Source organism: Ochotona curzoniae, unplaced genomic scaffold (genome assembly GCF_017591425.1).
Source record: "Ochotona curzoniae isolate NIBS_2020 unplaced genomic scaffold, NIBS_Ocur_1.0 contig_64, whole genome shotgun sequence".
NCBI lineage: Eukaryota > Metazoa > Chordata > Mammalia > Lagomorpha > Ochotonidae > Ochotona > Ochotona curzoniae.
In genome coordinates, this window is record NW_024466502.1 from 40,083,847 (window position 1) to 40,104,314 (window position 20,468).

Consider the following 20,468-nt stretch of genomic DNA (forward strand, 5'->3'; position numbering starts at 1 on the left):
TGGTTCTGTATTTTGGTTTGGATGTTTTGTGCTGCAGTTTGCCAAACCTTTACTCTCTAGTGCATTCGTCTGATGTTTATTGCCTCCAGTGTTTTCCATTTTACACATCTTTTGTTTTCATCCCTACAAGTTCTGTTCTGGTCTCTTTCATGTCTTGTGTTTGCTCCATATCGTGATTGTGTTTTCTTCTATCAAGAATGTGTGGAACGCAGTTCCTTTGTAGCTGTTCAGCTCTCTTCTTTTTATGCTATCATTGCTGTCATTTCTTGTTCTGCATTTACTGACTGTTTTTCTCCTAGTTCTGGGTCTTGTTTTTCTCTTCCTTTGCCTGGTAATTTTTGACAGTATGCCAGCTTTGAATCTTACACTGTGGCTTGCTTTATTTGTCATATTCCTTAAGAGTACTGGATTGAGTTTGGGTGTACAGTACTTAGGATCTGTTGGATTGTTTTGAGGCTTGCTTTTAACCTTGCTTAGTGTGGGGCCGGAACAGCCTTTGGCGTGATGCTGACAGCGGCCCCCAAATCAAGCAGCCTCTTTCTGAGGAGTCCGCCCATTGCTTGCACAGTCCGTTTACCCACTCTGGTTAATGAGAGTGCAAATTCTCCAGGCCCTGTGTGACCCCAGGTATTGTTTGGCCCACTGCTCTCCGGTTGTTTTTTCCTCCATCTCAGGCACTCTGCACTGGTTGGTATTCGGCCAGCATTCCCGGGAGCCCATCTGCAGATCCTTAGAGCTCTCGTGATGAATGTTCTCTCAAGTACTGACTTGGCCGTGTGAATTCCAGCCACTCTGGTCTCCCCCAACCTTGCCTGGTGTCCTTGTCCCTCTGTGGGCACATGGAGCTCACCTGCAAACAGCTGCCTTTTCAAGACCATACTCTTGCATTGCCTCTTCTGTCTTATGTTTCAAAATCAGCATTTTCTATATATTTTTTACTATTTTATTATAATTATATTTAATATTGATTTAAAAAAATATTTGGCATTTGGTTAGAATGTTCATCTGGAACATTTATTACAGATATCTCATAGAAGTTGTTGAAACTGTTTAAATGTATTCTCACAGATGTACATGTATTGTTTTAAACATTGAAAGCATACTTTAAATAGATGGCCTGTATTAATTCAGCTGTTCTTTGAATATCTAGTCTGTTAAAATAGAAATTAATAAAACACTTGTCTTCAGGGAGCTCCACAGCAAGAGGGGAGTATGCAGACTGTGGCACCACAGGATTAAAGGGCAGAGCCCTGGGGTGTGAGCCGGAGGTAGAGGAGTAGCTGAGCCGCGCCTTGCCTTGCTGGGGAGGGTGGCTTTGAGTTGATGCCTGAAGAGTAAGTAGTAGCTCGGGGAGTAAGGTGACAGGGAAAATGTGAAAGGAAACTGGGAGGAGGACAGAGCAGCCCACGGTGCTTTATTGCACATGATGATATGTGGGGATCCTGGGAAGTTTGACCTGTCTGGGAATAGTTTACTAAGACAACGTAGGGGAGGAAAGTTTTGTTCACATTTTTAACTTCAGAAGTTTGGGGTAACTGGAATATTTAGTTGGAAGTATCTAACTGAAAATTGAACGCAAGGAGAACTGAAAATATAAATGAATAAGTTATTTGCATAGTTCAAATCAGAGGTAAGTGTAGAATGTCCTTTGCAAATTAAGCATACCTGAAGAAGCAGGTATGCAGGTTAGAAAATATTAGTATTTGAGTAATAAGTTAACAATTATTCAGGGAAGGAGATGAATGCAATAGCTAGAGAGATAAGTGATTCTTATCAGAAATTACAGAGTGCTTGTTAAAATACAGATTTCTGGGTTCCATATAAACTTACTCAATCTGAATCTTCTTGATGTGAGTGGATTAGAAATGGAAACTCATTCCAGTCAGCCATTTAGTTTAAGAGGTTAAGACATCCGGGTCCACATATTGGAACACTTGGGTCCAGCGTCTACCTCCAGCTGCCTACTCCTTCGTGCTGACGGAGACCTTGGGAGGCAGCAGTGATGGATCAAGGATTTGGGCTCCTGCTACACTTGTGGGAGATGGCCAGTATTGAATTCTCTGCTCCCACGTGTCACCTTGGCCCATCCCTGGTCATGGCAGTTATTTGCAGAGTGAATCAGCGTATGGGAGCTCTTGCCGCCTATTTGTCTGTCTACTTCTGAAATAAAGGAATTCAACAACAACAACAAAGACCAGGTGAGCTGATTTGTAGCTGCCCTGAAGTTTGAGAAAACCAGTTCAGTAAGAAAGTCGTAGGACATTGTTGATAGAAGAAGAAAGGCATTCCAAAGATACCTTGACCGTTAGTTCTCGTGCCAAAAGCTGGCAGATGATGTTGACGTGAACATTTCTAATTTTTTAATTTGAGAGGCAGAGAGACAGACAGTTGAAATCTTGCACTCAGTCCAGGATCCCTCCATGGTGGCACACACTAAGAACTTGAGCCACCACCTGCTTCCCAGCACATGCTTGAGCGGGGAAGTGGACCTGGAAGCAGAACTTGAAGCAGGTTCTCCTAATACAGCGTCCAAGTGACTCATCATGGTGTCTACTGAGAAAAACCAGTGTCTGTGCCTGTCATGCATCATTTTTATTCCACATGTAAATATACAAACGTAAATACACAGATTTTGTACAAAATGGAGTAGCCCTGACTCATCCCAATCTTAGTTTACTTATTTCTATTTCCTTATTATAGGTATATGAAGGGTTTGTAGCATTTCTAAAGAATCTCACTTGTCACTGTAGATCCCTATCATGGTGTACATCCTTTAAGACATTTCCTTAGGTGTGCAGAAACACGTGTATTATTAGAATTATGTCTGATTTTATTAAATCATCAGTAACCGCAGTATCTGCACCATTTTACAATTTGCTGTGTGACACTAGTATGTGTGATTATATTTCCAACAGCAAGGTAATGATCAAGTGACTGTGTTATAATTCACTTGCATCGATTCATTCCTAGCTGATTTTCAGTGTTTGTTTTGTGTCAATGACTATTTCACCTAATTGTGAATTTTGTTAAGTCTTTAGGATGGGTTTTAGCAGGTGAACCTGCAGAATGAAAGGTATTTTCAGTTATTTATTCAGAGTTCTGTATCAGCGTTCCCGGCATTCATTTCTCTAGCTGCTTCCCTTTGACTCCTTGTACAGTCCCTGGTTTTTCTTTTAAACTTCCTTGCTCTTCCCTTGTTTTTAGCAATACATATTCTGCTTTACTTACTTATTTTTGGTTTCTTTTAGGGGGAATTCCACGTCTAGTTGTGTTAACTTTTTATTTTCTGTGTTTTTCCAGAGCTCTGGGAGATTGCCTTGGTGCGGTTTGGCTTGTCCATCTGTGCGCAGTCTCCCAGTTTTGTGCGTGTTGTTTTGCTTTTTTCAGGTTCATTGTAATTCCGTTGGCTGTGACTAACCTACTTGGTTACTGGCATGTCTTCATTCACCCCTGAATAGAGCACAATGCAAACGACCAAAAAAAACAAAGCCTCAGTAAAGTTTGTCATGCCAAGAGGCAGCATAGGGAGCAGTGCTGTGTTTCTGCTGCTCTGGTGGGATGGGACAGCCTGCTGAGCCCCGTCGCGCTGAGCTCCCGGCACCCTCTGTGGCATTACCAAGATGCTTTGTTTCCCCTTCTCTGATGTTTTTCCTTGCGAGGCACTATTTTACTTAGGTTGCAATTAAATATAGAGTACTGGTCTAGGGTTTAAATACATTTTCTTCCACAAATGAAGCAGAATGTTATGGTGGAATTAAACTTTAGTTTAAAAATCAGCTTCAGACAAGTAAGTAATTCTGTAGTACTGTTGGATTATGTGAATTTTAGGGCAACATGGTTCTAGTTATCTGGATTCATTCTCATTTTGTACTCATTCTTCTGTGTTTGATTTCTAAAATGTTCCATTGTTGGTTGTATATTAGATACTGCATGCTTTCGTTTTTCAGCCATGAGTAAGGGTGTTCAGTATGGGCGTGCTACTTAGGAGTGCTGTGGGTTCAGTAGACTGTAGCAGCCACCCTTGTGACGTCCAGGCTGTGGTCTCAGGCCGCTGGCCTCCCTCTGCAGCTGTTTCTGTGCCGGGAACATGGTGCACCTTAGAGTGCGGTGCATCTGGACAATTGCTTCCCATTACGGTGACATTGCTTGGGAGTTGTAGTCACCTTTATCAGTTGACTTTAGCCAGCAGCTGCAAAGGGAATTGTTGCTGCTTGTCTCTTTGGACTCCTGCAGGCAAAATTAGGAATGAAGTCAGAGAAAATACAGACGTGTGCACCAGCACCTGGTCCTTGAGTGCTGTTCATACTGTCAGCTATTGTGTCACTGTGGGAAGGAAGCTAACGTCCCCTCACTGCCCTGTGGGTCCTCTGGCATCTGCATGAGTCTGTATTTCTGTTGTACAGTGTGACAAACAGCTTCCCAAACCTTTTTTTGCATTAGAGAAGAGTGGTTAAGTGCTCTGCACTGGAGTTACAAAATTTGGTTTTGGGTCTGGTGCGGTAGCCCAGCAGTTCAAGTCCTAGCCTTGCATGCGCTGGGATCCTATATGGGCACCAGTTCCAATCCTAGCAGTCTCACTTCCCATCCAGCTCCCTGCTTGTGTCTTGGGAAAGCAGTTGAGAATGGCCCAAAGCCTTGGAACCCTGCACCCATGTGGGAGACCCGGAAGAGGCTCTGGGTTCCTGACCTCAGATTGGCTCAGCTCTGGCCATTGCAGCTGCTTAGGGAGTGAGTCAGTGGACAAAAGATCTTCCTCTCTGTCACTCCTCCTCTCTGTATATCTGACTTTGCAGTTAAAAAAAAAAACTTAAAAAAAAAAATTCTTAAAATTTGTTTGGCCTCAACCTCACATCTTCCAATTTCTTTTGTGGGCCTGGGTGAATTGCTTAACTTCCTGTTGCCTCCGTTTTTCTCGTAAAGTGATGGGACTGCTCTGCCAGTTGTAGGGGTAAAATGAGTTGACGTCAGTCTCTTAGCAAAGAAAGCCCTGGCTGTGTTCCGAGCTCTGGTTAGGACCCCTAGATGTTCCAGGTTCATTATTGACTCTGATGAATCCCCAAAGGTGGAATTGATGGGTCCAAGAATAGAAATATTTTCAGGGCTTTGAAGTGTCTTACAAAATCCTGCTCCAAAAAGGTGGTGTGGCTCTCCTTGGGAGTTGACTTGGAGGGTTTCTGTTTTTCTGGAACCCTTAGACTCTGAGCTGTAAGTGTGTGTTTATCTGAAGGTTGGGGCAAGTCCATTTGCCCTGAGGGTATCTGTAAGATGACTCAAGCACTGTGATCTGAGACAAATAAAAGGATTATCTTCTTGCTCTGCCCACTAGCCCTTTGTATTTAACCCTCATTTTGATACTTTTTGGCTCTCTAGATACCAAAATTTCTCTTTTTGTGTGTGTTTTGTTGTTCCCAAAGTACCTCCCATCAGTGCCTTCCCATTTGATTCTCAGAATAGATATGTCAAGTACACGGGATATAATATACCTAGAGGAGAAACATTAGCAAAAGGGAATAAAACCAGGACAGGCGAAAGTGGGTCAGGGTGGCACCTTTCTGAAAACTGGTGTGCGGCTCCGTGATAAGCTGTCAGGGCTCCCTGGCTCTCTGCTCAGCTGCTCTCCCGAAGCTGAATCACTTATCAGTAACTAGTCAGAAGACCCCACAGGACTAACCTCAGCTCAGATGAGGATGCCATCGTAAGTCTTTATGGGAAAATTAACATCTAGCAATCCTGAAAGCAAGGTGCATTTATAATGCACTCACTGTCAAGTTTTCTCTGTGTTAAAGATAGAATTTCACTAAAATGTAACCTTGAAGTTCTGAAGTGGGAGCTAGCTTAAGTTGTTTTGCTTGCAAATCTCATAGTATAAATCTATCCTAGTCAAATGTTAAGTTCTCAAACATCTTTTATGAAACCATTATTCAAACATTGAGGCCTCTTTTTTAGAGCTTCTCCCAAAGGGCATGTATGCTTGTGTAAGTGCTATTAATCATGCAACTTGGCTGTTTTCTCAGCTCCAGTCACTGGGACATTCTTGGGCTTCCTATATAAGGAACTTGTTTTTGTTCATCTATCTAACTTAGTATGAGCAGATTTTATATTCTTATTTGTGTATCATCAAACTTTCTGCTGAAGAACTAAGAATGTCTGCAGTATTCACTAGTGCTAGAGGGATAAAAGGGACATTAGGGCATAAGAAAGATGCATTCTTGTGATAGTTTATATTTCAGATTTAAAATGAGTTTTCAGAAATCTCTTACTGCAGCTTTATAATATGAAGGACATTGAAATTGAATAGAATAGAAACAGGTAGACCATGATTTTGAACCTGAACTAGGATTTTAAAATGAATTTGTGATAGCCTCATTTTTTTTTTTCAGATTTCCATACCCAACCACCATGTAAATTTTTAGGGTGTTTTGGTTTGCTTTTTGGTTTTCTTTAAATGGCCGGTGGGAGAGAAGGTGCTGGCACCCTGTGCTTGCTTGAGTTAGCACGCTCGGTCACTGACTGGTTTCTCTGGCTGTGTCTGGCAGGTGTTCCGTGCAGTTACCCCTTGGTGACTCCACACACAGCAGCGTAACTATGGCGACTTCCCAGCTTCTCAGAAACAGTCACCTGAAGACGAGAGCACCTGTTAGAAAAGTAAGTTTTAATATGAACAACAGGTGGGGTCATTTTGAATCCTATTGCCTTGATTTTTTTAATTAATCTTATTTAAACTAGTAACATTACATAAAAAGACTTTCATGTATGAAAATAGTACTAATGAATTCATGATTGTATTTTCTGAAGACCACACTGCCTGTTCCCTATTTCTTCTCAAAAGTTAATTTTCCATCACCAAACCTCCCTTTTTTTTTTTTTACCAGTGTAGGCCATCTTTGTGCTTTGTCCTAAAATTGTTTAGCAAGCATTATCATTCCTTTATTCATTCAGCAAATTTGAGTACCTTTTTTTTTTTTTTGTGCTCAAAACAACATGCTACCTGCTGAGTAAGTGGTAATTAGCAAATGAAATGTAATGCCCTCGTTCTTTGTAGAACCCTGACTTTCCTCCCTTAAAGTGAATTGGTTAACAGGCTGTTTCTTGACATGTGTATCTTTTATGATGCTTGAGACATTACTTAAAGGAAAGAGAAAGCTGGGATGGTTAGTGATGGTATCTTTTTTCTAGATGACATTTTCTGCATGATGCTGTCGACCAATCCTTACATGTTAAGACAGGTTTTGCCTTCTTTCACTGCAGTATTTTTCTTGCTTTCATGTAGTTCATCTAAGTAGATGAGGAAAGGATAAATGCCCTCTAATTACAAATTTTCAGGTTAATAACAACATAATAGTCACCTTCACTAGTGGCAAATAAAAGCTGTATGAGATGCTTGTTCTGATTTTACTGTTCATTCATATGTATTGCTCTGGACTCACAGATTTTTATATTCCTATATTTTACAACCTCTTGTATGTTAACATTAATTCATTTATTCATTGGAAGATGGGCTCTGGAGTAATGGCTCAGTGACTAAATCCTTACCTCGCATGTGCCAGGATCCCATATAGGCACCGGTTTGTGTTCTGGCTATTCCATTTCCCATCCAGTTCCCCCCTCTGGCCTGGGCAAGCACTAGAGGACAGCCCAAAGCCTTGGGACCCTACGCCCACCTGGGAGACTTGGAAGAGGTTCCTGACTCCTGGCTTCGAATTGACTCAATGCTCACCAGTGTGACCATTTGGGGAATGAACCAGCAAAAGAAATATCTTTCTCTCTGTCACTCTGTAAATCTTATCTGCTTTTCCAATAAAAATAAATCTTTTGAAGAAATAAGAGTGAGACTCCTGAATTGACTGCAGTTAAATTTACCACCTGTGTATCTTGGAAATTTAGGATAGCAATTTTAAAAAAATTTAAAACCAATAATAATAATATATTATTGCCCCAAATAGGAAGCTGAGAGTCACTTTAAGCTGCTACCTGTGTCCTTTTGTCTTAGGCTCATCATCCTGCCTTTTTGCCTGGAATTGGCAAAGAATCTAACTGGTGGCATAGTTAGATAGGTATTCCAGGCTCATTTGATGCTTTGTCTTCCTCAGACCTGCTAATTGTTTGTGCAGGAAGCTCTGGTTCTTAGAATGGGTGATTGGTATCTAAAACCCAAATCTTGACTACTGGGTATGCATAGTGCTACCAAAGGCCTTTCAGTGGAAAAGGTAACAATTTATATTTAAAGAATCATGAGTTCATTTGATGCATCACATTTGAGTGTATTTTTTTCTTGAATTTTTGGGTTCTTATTTGTATCTCATCTAAGATCACAGATTTTTATTTTACTCATTTATTAAATGAGCAACTGTTACTTGAGTCCGTGTGGTATGTGAGGTCCCAAGATTTGAGGAAACAGGCTGAAGCACAGTCTCTGACTTCCGTGATTTGGTTTAGTGGGTGAAAAAGACAGATACATACATCTGTTGCAATTATAACAAATCAATAATCTGTGTCGTGAGGTAGAGTAAGTTATCTTAATGTGCTGTGCATGTTAATGCTGTATTGTCTAGTACAGCAGCAACGTGTCATTATGATTCAGAGGTGAAAAAAAATCCTCAAATTTCTTAGAATGGGTAGGATTAATGCAGGTACTGACTCTGGAGTAAGGACGTTTCTGATAAAAAAAAAAGACCAGATAAGCAGATCAGCGGAAAATGAGTCAGGTAGAGGAACTCTGTGTGCTTTGTGATTAACTGTAATGCTAATTATTTTCTTTATACAACTATTTCCTTCCTCTGTTCCATTGCACTTGTAATGGCCTCCTTATCCCAAATCTGAAATCTCTCATTTTTACTGCTAACAGCTTCCTTAAGGCTGCTGAAAAACCTTACTTTGGGCTACTGTCTCTTTTAGTCTGTCTCCAGCTTTGTTAAGGGAATAATTGTTGCTGTTAGTGTGAGCTTACTGAAGCTTCCATATCATCTTGCTCATTTTATAAATTGTTGCTTCTTAATTAAAAGACATGGATTTTGTAAAGTTTTCATATAAGAGCAAGTAAACCTGGCGTTAAGACTGTGTGTGGGCTTCCAGAATTCAGTGCCAAAACTTAGTGTGGGTGGCATTTTTGGTTCATGGAAAACTACACGATCCTTTTCAGCCAAGTGGAGCTATTCTCAGTTGATGTATGCATCCAGTATGGCAAAAGGTGCCCAGTGAATATTAGTTGGAGCATCAGTGGCTATTTAAAACCAAAATGTCTCCAGAATCTCCTGTCTTATCTTGGAATTAAAAAAAGTACAACTGTCTTTTTTTCCCTCCCTGTTTCCAGAGCTTCAGTGAAGATGTGTTCCAGTCTGTGAAGTCTTTGTTACAGAGTGAGAAAGAACTGTGCAGTGTGGCAGCGGAGGGCCACCTAAAGCAGCATGACCGTGCTGATTTAACTGAGGTAGGGCATTTTTGCTTTGTGCAGTCCTTCTTAATACAGCTCAGTAATACAGTAATACAGCTCAGTAGGGCTGCAAACTCTAATTTCACAAATGCCTGCCCTTTATTACATTGTTACAAGTATGTGTTTCAAATACTACTGGCAAACATCATTGTCTCAGTGTATTGTAATGAGTATGCTTCATTCAACACATGGACCCTGACTGCTCACTGGACATCTCTGCGTTGCATGATTCTTCCAATATTCAGTAGTTAGAACTTTAATACCAACTTTTTTTACTCTGAAACGTAGAATATGTGACGCTAATTTGTTTTCCAGGTTACTGTTAGTTGACCTAAAAATCGGAATAGGGGTTATTCCCCTCTAATTTCCCCGTAATGAGGCATCACATTCATGTGTGATATTAGGTCACCACAGCTTCAGGCTGATAAGTATATTAAAATAATTTTTGAAATGAGGATTCCAGTGGAAATTTTGGTGATTCTTATATTCTGAGTGAATGACATTCTTTCATATCTGAAATGTCACTTCATAGAAAAGATAGATGTAGCTGTTAGACTTGAACTGTGCTACTCCTAACCCTTCACTTTTTGTGTTAACTCAGTTTCTGTGACTCCAGTGTTGCCTTCTTACTGTCTACTTCCACTGTTAATCAATGCCGTTGTTGCTACATTGTGCCATCCCAGCTGCTGACTAATGCCTTTCCCAGCCCCCATAACTTGCTGAAGTCTTTCTTGATCTATGGGAAATGAGAACCCTGCTAGCATCTTCAGAAGCTCATTTTCTCTTGTGGTGATTATAAGAAACTTGATAAAATAGAATTTCAGTCCCACTTTCAGGTGTACATATCCAAAGTATAGTTTTGAAAATAAAGAAGCAACTTTGTTACTTGAGTACTGTTTGTCAGTGAAAGTGGCAGGCCCTTTGCTCTGCTTCATCCAGCTAACCCTCACAGCTGGGGGAAGGGTGATTGCATTGCATTGCCTTGATTTTCTGGATGAGGGCACAGGCTCTGAGAAGTAACACTTGACCTTGGTACCTAGAAGATTAATTCTTTTGGGAAACAATAACCATGATCAGAATAAAGATCCTGGAGTAAAGGTTCTCACTTGTTGATGAATTGATAGAAAGATATCAAAAGTTTATTCGGTATTGCTTAATGTTTTCATTCTGCCATTCTCCTCGCTGCCCACGCTAGTTCTTGAAAATTGATTATCTGCTGTCACGTAAACATTACATATTTTTAGCCATAGTCCTCAACTAGTAGACAATTTAGTATTTTATTTTCAGATAAAAAACTTCTAAAAGACAAAGAAAATATGACTGTAAAATCATGAATTTTTCATATAATAAAAGTAATGCATATTCTTTGTAGAACAATAAGAAATGCTACAATTATAAAAAAGGAAATGACTCATTGAGCCTATGAACTGTGAGGAAGGGGAAGGTTTATAAATAAAGTTTAACGAAATAAAAACTAAAATTTAACAAAAATTCACCTGTAACTCTGTCATCCGGTTAAACACTGCATGTAATTTAGCATATGGCCTTGTATTTTCCATGTATCAAGGCTAAAATTATGTTCATATTGTGTTTCATTTGTTTGTAACTTTGTTAGAATTGTGATATTTCCTAGTGCCATTAGTTATTTAAAAATTAAGGAAATTTCTGCGGAGTAAAATTTCAAATAAGCGTGTTAAGGGAGTAAATGATGATATCACAGGCAGTCAGTGAGGAGAAAGCTTTGGAGGCCTACTCAGGCTTTCTCCAGAGCTAGGGGAGGAGGCAGTCACGTGCCACCCAGGAGAAGAGGTCCAGGCTGAGAGATGGAGGCGAGCATGCACAGGGCATGTAGCAGGCCTGGAGGGGGCCAGCGCGAGTGAAGACAGCTGAGGGAGGGCCAAATGGATCAGCGAATCCCACGAAGAGTTTTGACTAGAAGGTGGCATGAGAGTGGGAACAACTCAGACACAACTGAATGTATTTCTTATATGTTTGTGGGGTAGATGTGACTGAACTTGCTTTTGAAGTAATTTGAGGAGAAATCTTTTTGATCATCTTTGAAAAAGTTATCCGTTGTGCTGTTTTTTTTTCCTGTTTCTCTGCTGTATCAAATCTGAGATAAGATATAAAAACAGACTGATGAAACTTTATTTTTATTCAGGTCACATTTCTTGGTTTTAATGAAGAAACGGATGCTGCTCATATACAGGTATGTGGTCAATGTGATGAACTAGAAAGGTCTGTGGAACATATTTTGAAGCTAAAAATTTCCCTTTTTGCCCCAACTTTACACTGAATTCTTGTATTGTTAAAAATTTATATTAAGTTCTGCTAGGATCTTTTTTTAAATCAGAAGATTTTAATTTCAGGTCAACTTTTGATTGTGCTTTGCACATTTTCACTTTTGTCATTCTTAGTGAATATTTTAATTGTAGAAGACAGCACAAAAGTCACTTATCACAGTAGGCTGCAAATTATTGTGCTTTTCTCCATTGTGTTCATTATTTAGAACACGTATTTTTGTTTTGATGTTTTTCATAATTTGGCTTCACCAGTAATAATTTTGTATTTTTAGTTGCAAAAGTGCCGAATGTAAAATAAAAAACTTAGTGGTTGGTGGTATAGCATAGTAGATAAAGCTACTGCCTTTAATGCCAGCATCCCATATGGGCAGCAGTTCCTGTCCCAGCTGCTCCACTTCAGTACAGCTTCTTTCTAATGGCCCGCGAAAAGCAGCACAAGAGGCCCAGGTGCTTGGGCTCGTACTGCCCACACGAGAGACTAGGTGTTGTGGCTATCTGGGGAATGGAAGATCTCTGTCTCTCCCTCCAACTCTTTTCCAATAAATGATTAGATCTTTTTTTTTTTTTAAAGATTTATTTATTTTTATTACAAAGTCAGATATACAGAGAGGAGAGATAGAGAGGAAGATCTTCATCTGATGATTCACTCCCTAAGTGAGTGCAACGGCCAGTGCTGCGCCGATCCGAAGCTGGGAACCAGGAACTACCTCCAGGTCTCCCACATGGGTGCAGGGTCCCAAGGCTTTGGGCCGTCCTCGACTACTTTCCCAGGGCACCAGCAGGGAGCTGGATGGGAAGTGGAGCTGCCAGGATTAGAACCGGAGTTTATATGGGATCCTGCTGCGTTCAAGGCGAGGATGTTAGCCACTAGGCCACGCTGCTGGGCGCAATAGATCTTTAAAAACAAAAAGGTCAGGCCTGGCACGTTGGCGCCGTGGTTAAGGTCCTCGCCTTGCACGTCCGGGATCCCATATGGGCACCGGTTCTAATCCCGGCAGCCCTGCTTCCGATCCAGCTCCCTGCTTGTGGCCTGGGAAAGCAGTCGAGGACGGCCCAAAGCTCTGGGACCCTGCACCCATGTTGGAGACCCAGAAGAGGTTCCTGATTTCCAATTGGCTCAGCTCCAGCCGTTGCGGCCGCTTGGGGAGTGAATCATCGGACGGAAGATCTTTCTCTCTGTCTCTCCTCTCTGTATATCTGCCTTTCCAATAAAAAAAAAAAAATTAAAAAAAAAAACAAACACAAAAAGCTCCAATTTGTATTAAGTAATAGCCAGTACAAAAATGTTAGCTGCTTGATCTAGGCAGTTGTCTGCAGTGACTAATGTTAGAGGTGAGGGCCGTACTGGAAAGGAGTGGCATGGCCTGAAGAGGGGTCCAGGTTCCTGGAGATAGATCTCATTTTCCTCCTCTCTCTCTGACTGCTGCGATTTGGGGCTGGACTTTTGGCTTTGGGGCACCCACATTCCACATCTGACTCGCTGGGTTTGATTTTCAATTTTGTTTCAGCTTCTTGCCCTTGTGGGTCCTGGGAGGCAGCAGGAAATAGCCTAAGTGGTAAATCTGGCTGAACTTTGTGGCTGGCTGCCTGCCTAGCCGGCATGGCTATTTGAGCAGTTAGCCAATAGATGGCTGGTGCTCCTTCTGTTTGTATTGCTCGCTCTCTGCTCTGGAATATCTAAAAATTTGTGACTTTTATGTTTTGTAAAATGTCTCTTGGTAGAGGAAAAAGTAGTATTCTGTTCTTCCTGGTGTGTGCATAGTGAGAGACTGAGAATAGAAACCCTGCTGTGTCTCCTGTTTGTGCCCTTGCTTGGAGGAAGTGGTTTGGATAGAAGGAATAAAAGAGGACATATTCCTGAATACCCGTGACTGGAAAGAGGAATGTTCCTAAGTTGTCAGCTTGAAATTGATTATTTTAACAACTGCAAAGAGGAAGATTTATTTAGTGATAAACCTTATTGTTACTTCTTTACAATGTCCACATGTGCGAACCTTAACAAAAGAGTGAGTTTACAGTGTCTTTTTTTAAATTATTATTTTAAATTAGGATTTAGCTGCAGTTTCTTTGGAACTTCCAGATCTTCTGAATTCACTTCATTTCTGCAGCCTCAATGAAAATGAAATAATTTGTATGAAGGATATAAATAAATCATCAGAAATGAATAATGATCCTCTAAATCAGGTAACCTTTGTGAATAATTCCTAAGGAATTCCTTAATGCAAATTTGATCAAGATTCATGTGCTTGGATGAAGTTTTTTTTTAGTGTTATCTAAAGGAAATCTAATTCATGAATCTTAACTGCCATGAGATTGACACATCTGCAGGCCAGAGCTTATGAATTAAAAATTCTGTCTATAGTTCCATAAATGGTACAAAAATACATATTTTTTTCTGAAGATCATTATTTTTGGATTTCTTGAACTATTGCTAACATTTACAAGCTGTGGGGACTTTTCCTCTTTTTGACCAATTCCAGAGTTATATAAATGTGCTATATTAGATAATGTACTTCAACTCATAGTTTATTGAAATTCTGTGTAAAGTAGATACTGGATGGTAGTGGTTCTTTGTTTCTAAACAGAAATATTACCATTTGAGACGGGTGGTTAGTTTCAAAATATTCAGCATGTAGTTGAATTAGTTCTTTTTGAGAACAAGTGAGCCAATAGATTTCAGTGTTGAATGTGTTATTCTAGGTATAAAGACCTGCCATTTTCTCTATGAAATCTAGCAATAAAATTAGAAGTGTTTGCTTGTTTCCTTAATTATATTCATCTATGTTTGCTCTGCTTTATTTTTTAGAGTGTAAGAGGTAAGTAGCTGTTTGGTTATTAGATTTTTGAATAAATCGTCAATATATACATGTTTAGATATTATGTGAGTGAAAATCTGACTTGTATTCTTCAAGCTGTAAAAATTTTAATACTGGGTAAATTCTAGTAAAGGAAGGTATAGTTCTTTTATAGTAATAGGAATGAAGGTAAAAGCCATAGGAAATTGGTAACAAAAAAAAAAAGAAATGAAACAAGCTGATTACTACTGTGGAAATTGTGCAACAATATAGGAAGACATAATTGTCTAAAGATATAGGTAGCTAATATGTTATGTAGTATGTAAGGAGAGAAACTTAAGTGGGAATTGAATGCCTCTATAAGAAAGAAAGCTAGGAGGAGACAGCTTAGGAACTGAGAATGGTGAAGAGTGAAAAGAAACGTCGTAAAACCAGGGAGCCTTCAGGATGCATATTTTTTTTCCTCTGCTATCTGATTTCTAGCCTTTACTTCCTGATGCTATATTTTTATTTGAAATAAAAATTGTTACCATCTTTCATTTTTCCTAAGACTCATCATTCTGGAATGCTTTGTGTCATGAGAGTGTCACCTACATTACCAAAACTCAGAATTGATTTTATCTTCAGTCTCCTAAGTAAATATGCTACTGGCATAAGATATACCTTGGACACGTACTTGCATCAGAAGCACCAACTTGAGACCACTGATGAAGATGATGATGATACTAATCAGTCTGTGTCTTCCATTGAGGATGACTTTGTTACAGCTTTTGAGCACTTAGAAGAAGAAGAGACTTCAAAACTGTATAATGATGGTTTGTTCTTTTGCTAGACTTTCTCTTAATTTAGGGAAAATTAAAGCTTAAAAATACAATTTTGAAAGTTACTAAGGTACACTTGGTCAGTTAAAATTGGGTTCAATTAAATGTTTTAGCTTCTCCTTCCGATTACCTGAGAAATTAATTTTCTTGTGATTTTTAATTTTACTGTTACCTGGATTTCACTGTTGCTGTTTCTGTGCTTGGTTAGGTTATGCAGTCTAAGCACTGTTTGACCTTACTGTCTGTAGTGTCTGAAACATACTTAGGTACAAAAGGTTCAAATTTCTGAACAGTTAACTGGCAGGTCTACCATAGTACTTAACTTTTGTGACATGCTGAGCATTCTATAGGCCAAATAACACAGACATAGGGCAAAATGAAGTTATTATAGTAAAGGGTACATTTGCTTTCAAGTGTTACTTGGGATGAATCCTTTTGTTACCATAGTTTAGAAGACACATTAGGAATAAATATTTCATATTTTAGTCTTCTGAATTAATTAAGAAAATTTCTTAAAATTTCTGTTCAAGAATAATAGACTTTTTTCTTTTCATGTAGGAATAGATGTTATTGCATTGAAGAGCCAGTGCAATGCTGCTTCTCAGACTATTTCTTGTCACCACAAAGAAAACCACAATTTAAGGATTCTGGTTAGCTCTGGACAACAGAAGTCATTGGCTAAACCCTCAACTTCCTTAATGAGTGCCCTGGCACATAAAGAACTACCTTCTATGAAAACTTCAGTTACAACACCGATTTCAGAGCCTTGGATCCAGAGAAGTTTCTATAGGCCTTCTAATGCTTCTGAGAAAGGCAGTGACGGACAGAAAACCTTTTTTTCCTCTTCTCCTGCCTACTCTTCTGAATCAGAGTGTTCAAGCCCGAGTCCTGTGATTTTCTTGGATGAAGAAGGATATCAAAAAAGTTTAAAGGCTAAACTTGAGCTGCCTAAAATTCCTGTGATGAAAGATGATATTGAGGATTCCGACTCAGAAGTCAGTGAATTTTTTGATAGTTTTGATCAGTTTGATGAGTTAGAACAAGCCTCAGAGACTTCTTGTCTGTTTATAAAAGATACGGCTGTGGAAAAGTCATCACAAAAGAAAGGGCACAAGCATGAGAAATCTTGTATGAATCCCCAAAAATTCAAGTTTGATCGTCCAGCTCTGCCAGCTAATGTTCGAAAGCCTACTCCTCGGAAACCAGAATCCCCATATAGTAACCTGTGTGAGGCTCCCGATTCTCCTCGCCCAGTGAAGGCCTCAGGAGAAGAGAGTGGCTTGTTTAGCCCTGTTCGTACCTCTGCTTTTAGTCCTCTTGGAGGCTGCACCCCTGCTGAATGTTTTTGCCAGTCGGATAATGGAGGAGACAGGATTCATGAGAGTCACGATTCCATTTATGACACCTATGAAGATTATGCGGATAGTGTGTCCTATGAAGTACTGGACTCGGTTCTTCATACCCGTCACAGTTACGGAATATCAAACATTACGAAAAGGGAAGAAACTAAAACTGTGGCTCTTAAGCATGGAAATCTTGACCAGCACGATCAATCTAAGACTGAATCGTTCATGATTAAAGACAGTATTCAGAAATTTGCAGCTGACCTTGTGGAAAAAAGTTTGGCTGGCGCATTTAAAGACTTGCAGAGAGGAGTTTCTTCGTGCACCAATGCATTGTGCCACTTAGCTGTCAAATTGACATCATCTGTTTTTCAGATGGCATTTAATGAACTGCGAAGACAGCGTGCGTTTTCACTTAAAGAACGTGCCATTAGTGGCCTGGCCAATTTTTTGGTGAGTGAAGCTTTGTCCAATGCCTTAAAAGATTTACAGTACGTAAAGAAGCAGATGTTCACAAATACAGTTGCTAGGTTTGCTGCAGATCTTGCTGAAGAGCTTGTTTTTGAAGGTATAATGGAGGTGTGTCAGTTTTCTTATCCACCAACACCTGCATCTCCACAGTGTAAGTCATTTGACTTTGAAAGCAAAGTAGTGAAGTCCTATGCAAAAGATTTGTCTGAATCTGTACTACAGGAAGCCTTCATAGAACTCTCCCAGGTGGATATGACCTTCACAACAAAGGCAGCCGTGAGTGTCTCTGTGGACAATGTCAAGGGTGTGAGTGCAGAAAGCCTGCCATCGACACAGACTTTCACATTTTCTCCTTTTACCAACCAAGTAATTTCAGGGACAAAACCAACACAGGACTCTAAGAAGGAATACACAGTGCAGCAGGCCTTGTTTTGTACTTCTGGAATTGTTACTTCTATACCAGTGCCCTTGGCAGGAAGTGCCCTCCGCCCATATCATACTTCATCTGCTGTGTGTCAGGGAAAGACTGCGCAGTCATCTGATGGGCATCATTCACATGATGATTCTCCCCAGTCACCTCTTCCCATGAAACGCAAAGGAGAAGTAGCTTGTCTCAGAAATGTTTGTTTACCTTCAGAACACAATTCCCCTAAACAAAGCGATCTGAAAACAGCTAGTGATGATGTTGAAGTGCAGAGTTCTCCACAATCAGCCAGCGAGCCTCTGATTATTAGTAACTTTTCTGCAGCAATGGCACGTACATTAGTAAATGAAACTTTAGCGTCCGTGGCATCATTTGAAGCTGCAGAAATAGTTAATGAATACACAAGTGATTTAAATAAAGTATTAACGGAAAAATCTTCTCCTTTGTCCCATTGTGATCCAGCAACACTGCAACAATGTGAAGTGAGCAATAAGGATATGTTTGCTGACTGCTTATCTAAATCTGTTATTAAACATTCCATAGACGAAAGTAAATCAGTGACTTCAACTAGAGATAAAAATGCAGCATGTAAGGAAGGCATACCGATTCCTGGAGAAGAATCACAATTAACTTTCCAAAAGGTTCCTAAGTTTCTTGACACTCAAGATCACTTAACTGACTGTTCACTTTCAGTTAAAAAGGAGTGTGTTCCAGTACAGAAAAATCCGCTAGCTCATGAATTTTCTTTGGAGACACTGCCAACTTGTCCAACCATGGCAAGTCAAAAACTTGATTTGACAGAACTTGCTAAGGATAAACCAGTAAAAAATCACAATGTGAAGAACACAGCGATTGAGTCCTGGTCTTTTGGACAGGAAAGCCCCTTTCCTCATTCACATGCTCTCTCATCTTCAGTGTTTACCTGTGTAGATGGCTTTCAGGTAGAAGACAAGCCAAAACTTAGAGACAGAAATGTAATACCTGATACTCCTCCATCGACTCCACTACTGCCGTCCCAGGCCAGTTCTGAGTGGGATATCAAGAAATTAACCAAAAAGCTCAAGGGTGAATTAGCTAAAGAATTTGCACCTGCGACACCACCTTCCACACCTCACAACTCATCTGTTGGTAATCTGTCTGAAAATGAGCAAAATGCCATAGAGAAGGAGGAGTTCATGTTGAAACTCATGCGGTCTCTTTCAGAAGAAGTTGAAGGTAGTGAAGATGAGGAACAGCCTCAGGTGGATGTGAAGTTGGAGCACTCAAGGAAGAAAGTTCAGTTTGCAGAAGGATTAGCTACACATATCATTTCAACGGCAACTGAAATGGCAGCTTCCCACTTGGACAATAAAATAACTCAAGAACTCCAGGTTAAACGTGCTTGCTTCGATTTGCTGAGTCAAAGAAGTATATCGCCTACTTTAAATTGCTCAGTTGATGATTTGCAAACACTGTACAGTTTTGCAGGTGACATGGCAACAGAAGTCATTACAGAAGCTGAGAAAATTGCAAAAGCTAAAAGTTACATGATTTTTAGGCAGAGGAAGAACAGTTGCTATCTTGATGGTGACCGAGATTATCGATCGGAAGAGAAGTTAAATGTGGAGACTGTGACACACCCAAAAGAAGTGGACTCATTTCTTCTTTCTTTACCACCAAGTTCTTGTATGTCAGGGCTGACATATAAATATCCCAGCTGTGAAAGTGTGACAGATGAATACGCAGGTCACATTATACAAATCCTAAAAAAGGAAGGTGGTAATAGTGAGTTAATAATGGATCAGTATGCCAATAGACTTGCCTATCGGTCTGTGAAGTCAGGATTACAGGAAGCAGCTAAGACAGCCAAAATGAAGTGCAGCACAGCCATGTTCCCTGTGCAGAGCTCACAGGTGAAGACCAACAATGAACTGCAAATGCTTTCAAATAAAGACCACCACAAAGAAATAGAGAAAAGAAGACAAAGTAAAAGAAATGGAGGTTACCTCTGTAAAAATCAAACTTGTGAAAGGATGCAGGACGCATATAGAAGTGAGTGCTCTGAACTGTATAGTTTTTCGAGCTCTCTTGCTCATAGTATAACGAGAGACGTTAAAAAAGAACTGGCAGGATCTACAGTTAACTTGCCAAAATCCTTAACAAAGCCTTGCCTTTATAATAGGTCAACTTGTAGTGAAGACACTGAGCATCACATTGAACCAGAATCTCCCCAAATTCCTAAGCCTTCTCAACATCATGGGCTTTGCCAAAGAACAGGCAGCACAACTGGACATGGTTATGGAATGAATGTTGTTCAGGCTATAGAACAGTATGCTAAAAAGGTTGTGGATGACACTTTGGAGCTAAGTTTAGGATCTGCACTTTTCCCAGCGTCTGAGACCACAAAATCAGCAGATAGGGTCACGTATGCTCAAAAGTTGTCACCACTTATGAGCCAGGCTTGCAGGTACTGTGACCTTAAAGAACTCCATGATTGCACCGGAAGCTCATCTCAGCAGTTTCCCAGACAGAGTTCATTTTCTCGCAGGAAACCCATTTCAACTTCAAAATTCAGCAATGTCTGTCAGAAATCTAAAATTTTCCATCTTGATGTCCCTCAAATTCATGTTAACCTTGATAAGAAGACATTGCTTGCTGAGAAGATAGTTGCTGAAGCTATTGAAAAAGCAGAGAAAGAGCTGAGCAATACCAGTGTGGCAGCTGATAGTGGAATTGGGCAAGACGGTGTTAGCTTTGCGGAAAGCCTGACAACAGAAATAATGACTTCAGCTATGACAAACATTGGCCAGGCTGTGAGCTGGTAAGTTTCAAATTTCTCGTTGAATGTGAAAAGATAAAATGAAAAGTTAAGCTCAGTTATGTATGTGTTAGGCCCTGTTAA

General features: G+C 40.1%; 1 protein-coding gene across 3 annotated transcripts in view; it reads left to right on the forward strand.

Annotated features, from left to right (window-relative positions):
• AKAP11 (A-kinase anchoring protein 11) overlaps window positions 1-20,468 on the forward strand; it is a 45,414-nt gene that overhangs the window by 6,508 nt on the left and 18,438 nt on the right. For all 3 annotated transcript variants that reach the window (XM_040991351.1, XM_040991352.1, XM_040991353.1), the window contains exons 2-7: window positions 6,537-6,645; window positions 9,311-9,427; window positions 11,592-11,639; window positions 13,783-13,917; window positions 15,079-15,343; window positions 15,908-20,387. In XM_040991351.1, coding sequence (XP_040847285.1) covers window positions 6,586-6,645; window positions 9,311-9,427; window positions 11,592-11,639; window positions 13,783-13,917; window positions 15,079-15,343; window positions 15,908-20,387 — 5,105 coding nt within the window. In that variant the 5' untranslated portion in view covers window positions 6,537-6,585. The remainder of the gene's footprint in view (window positions 1-6,536; window positions 6,646-9,310; window positions 9,428-11,591; window positions 11,640-13,782; window positions 13,918-15,078; window positions 15,344-15,907; window positions 20,388-20,468) is intronic.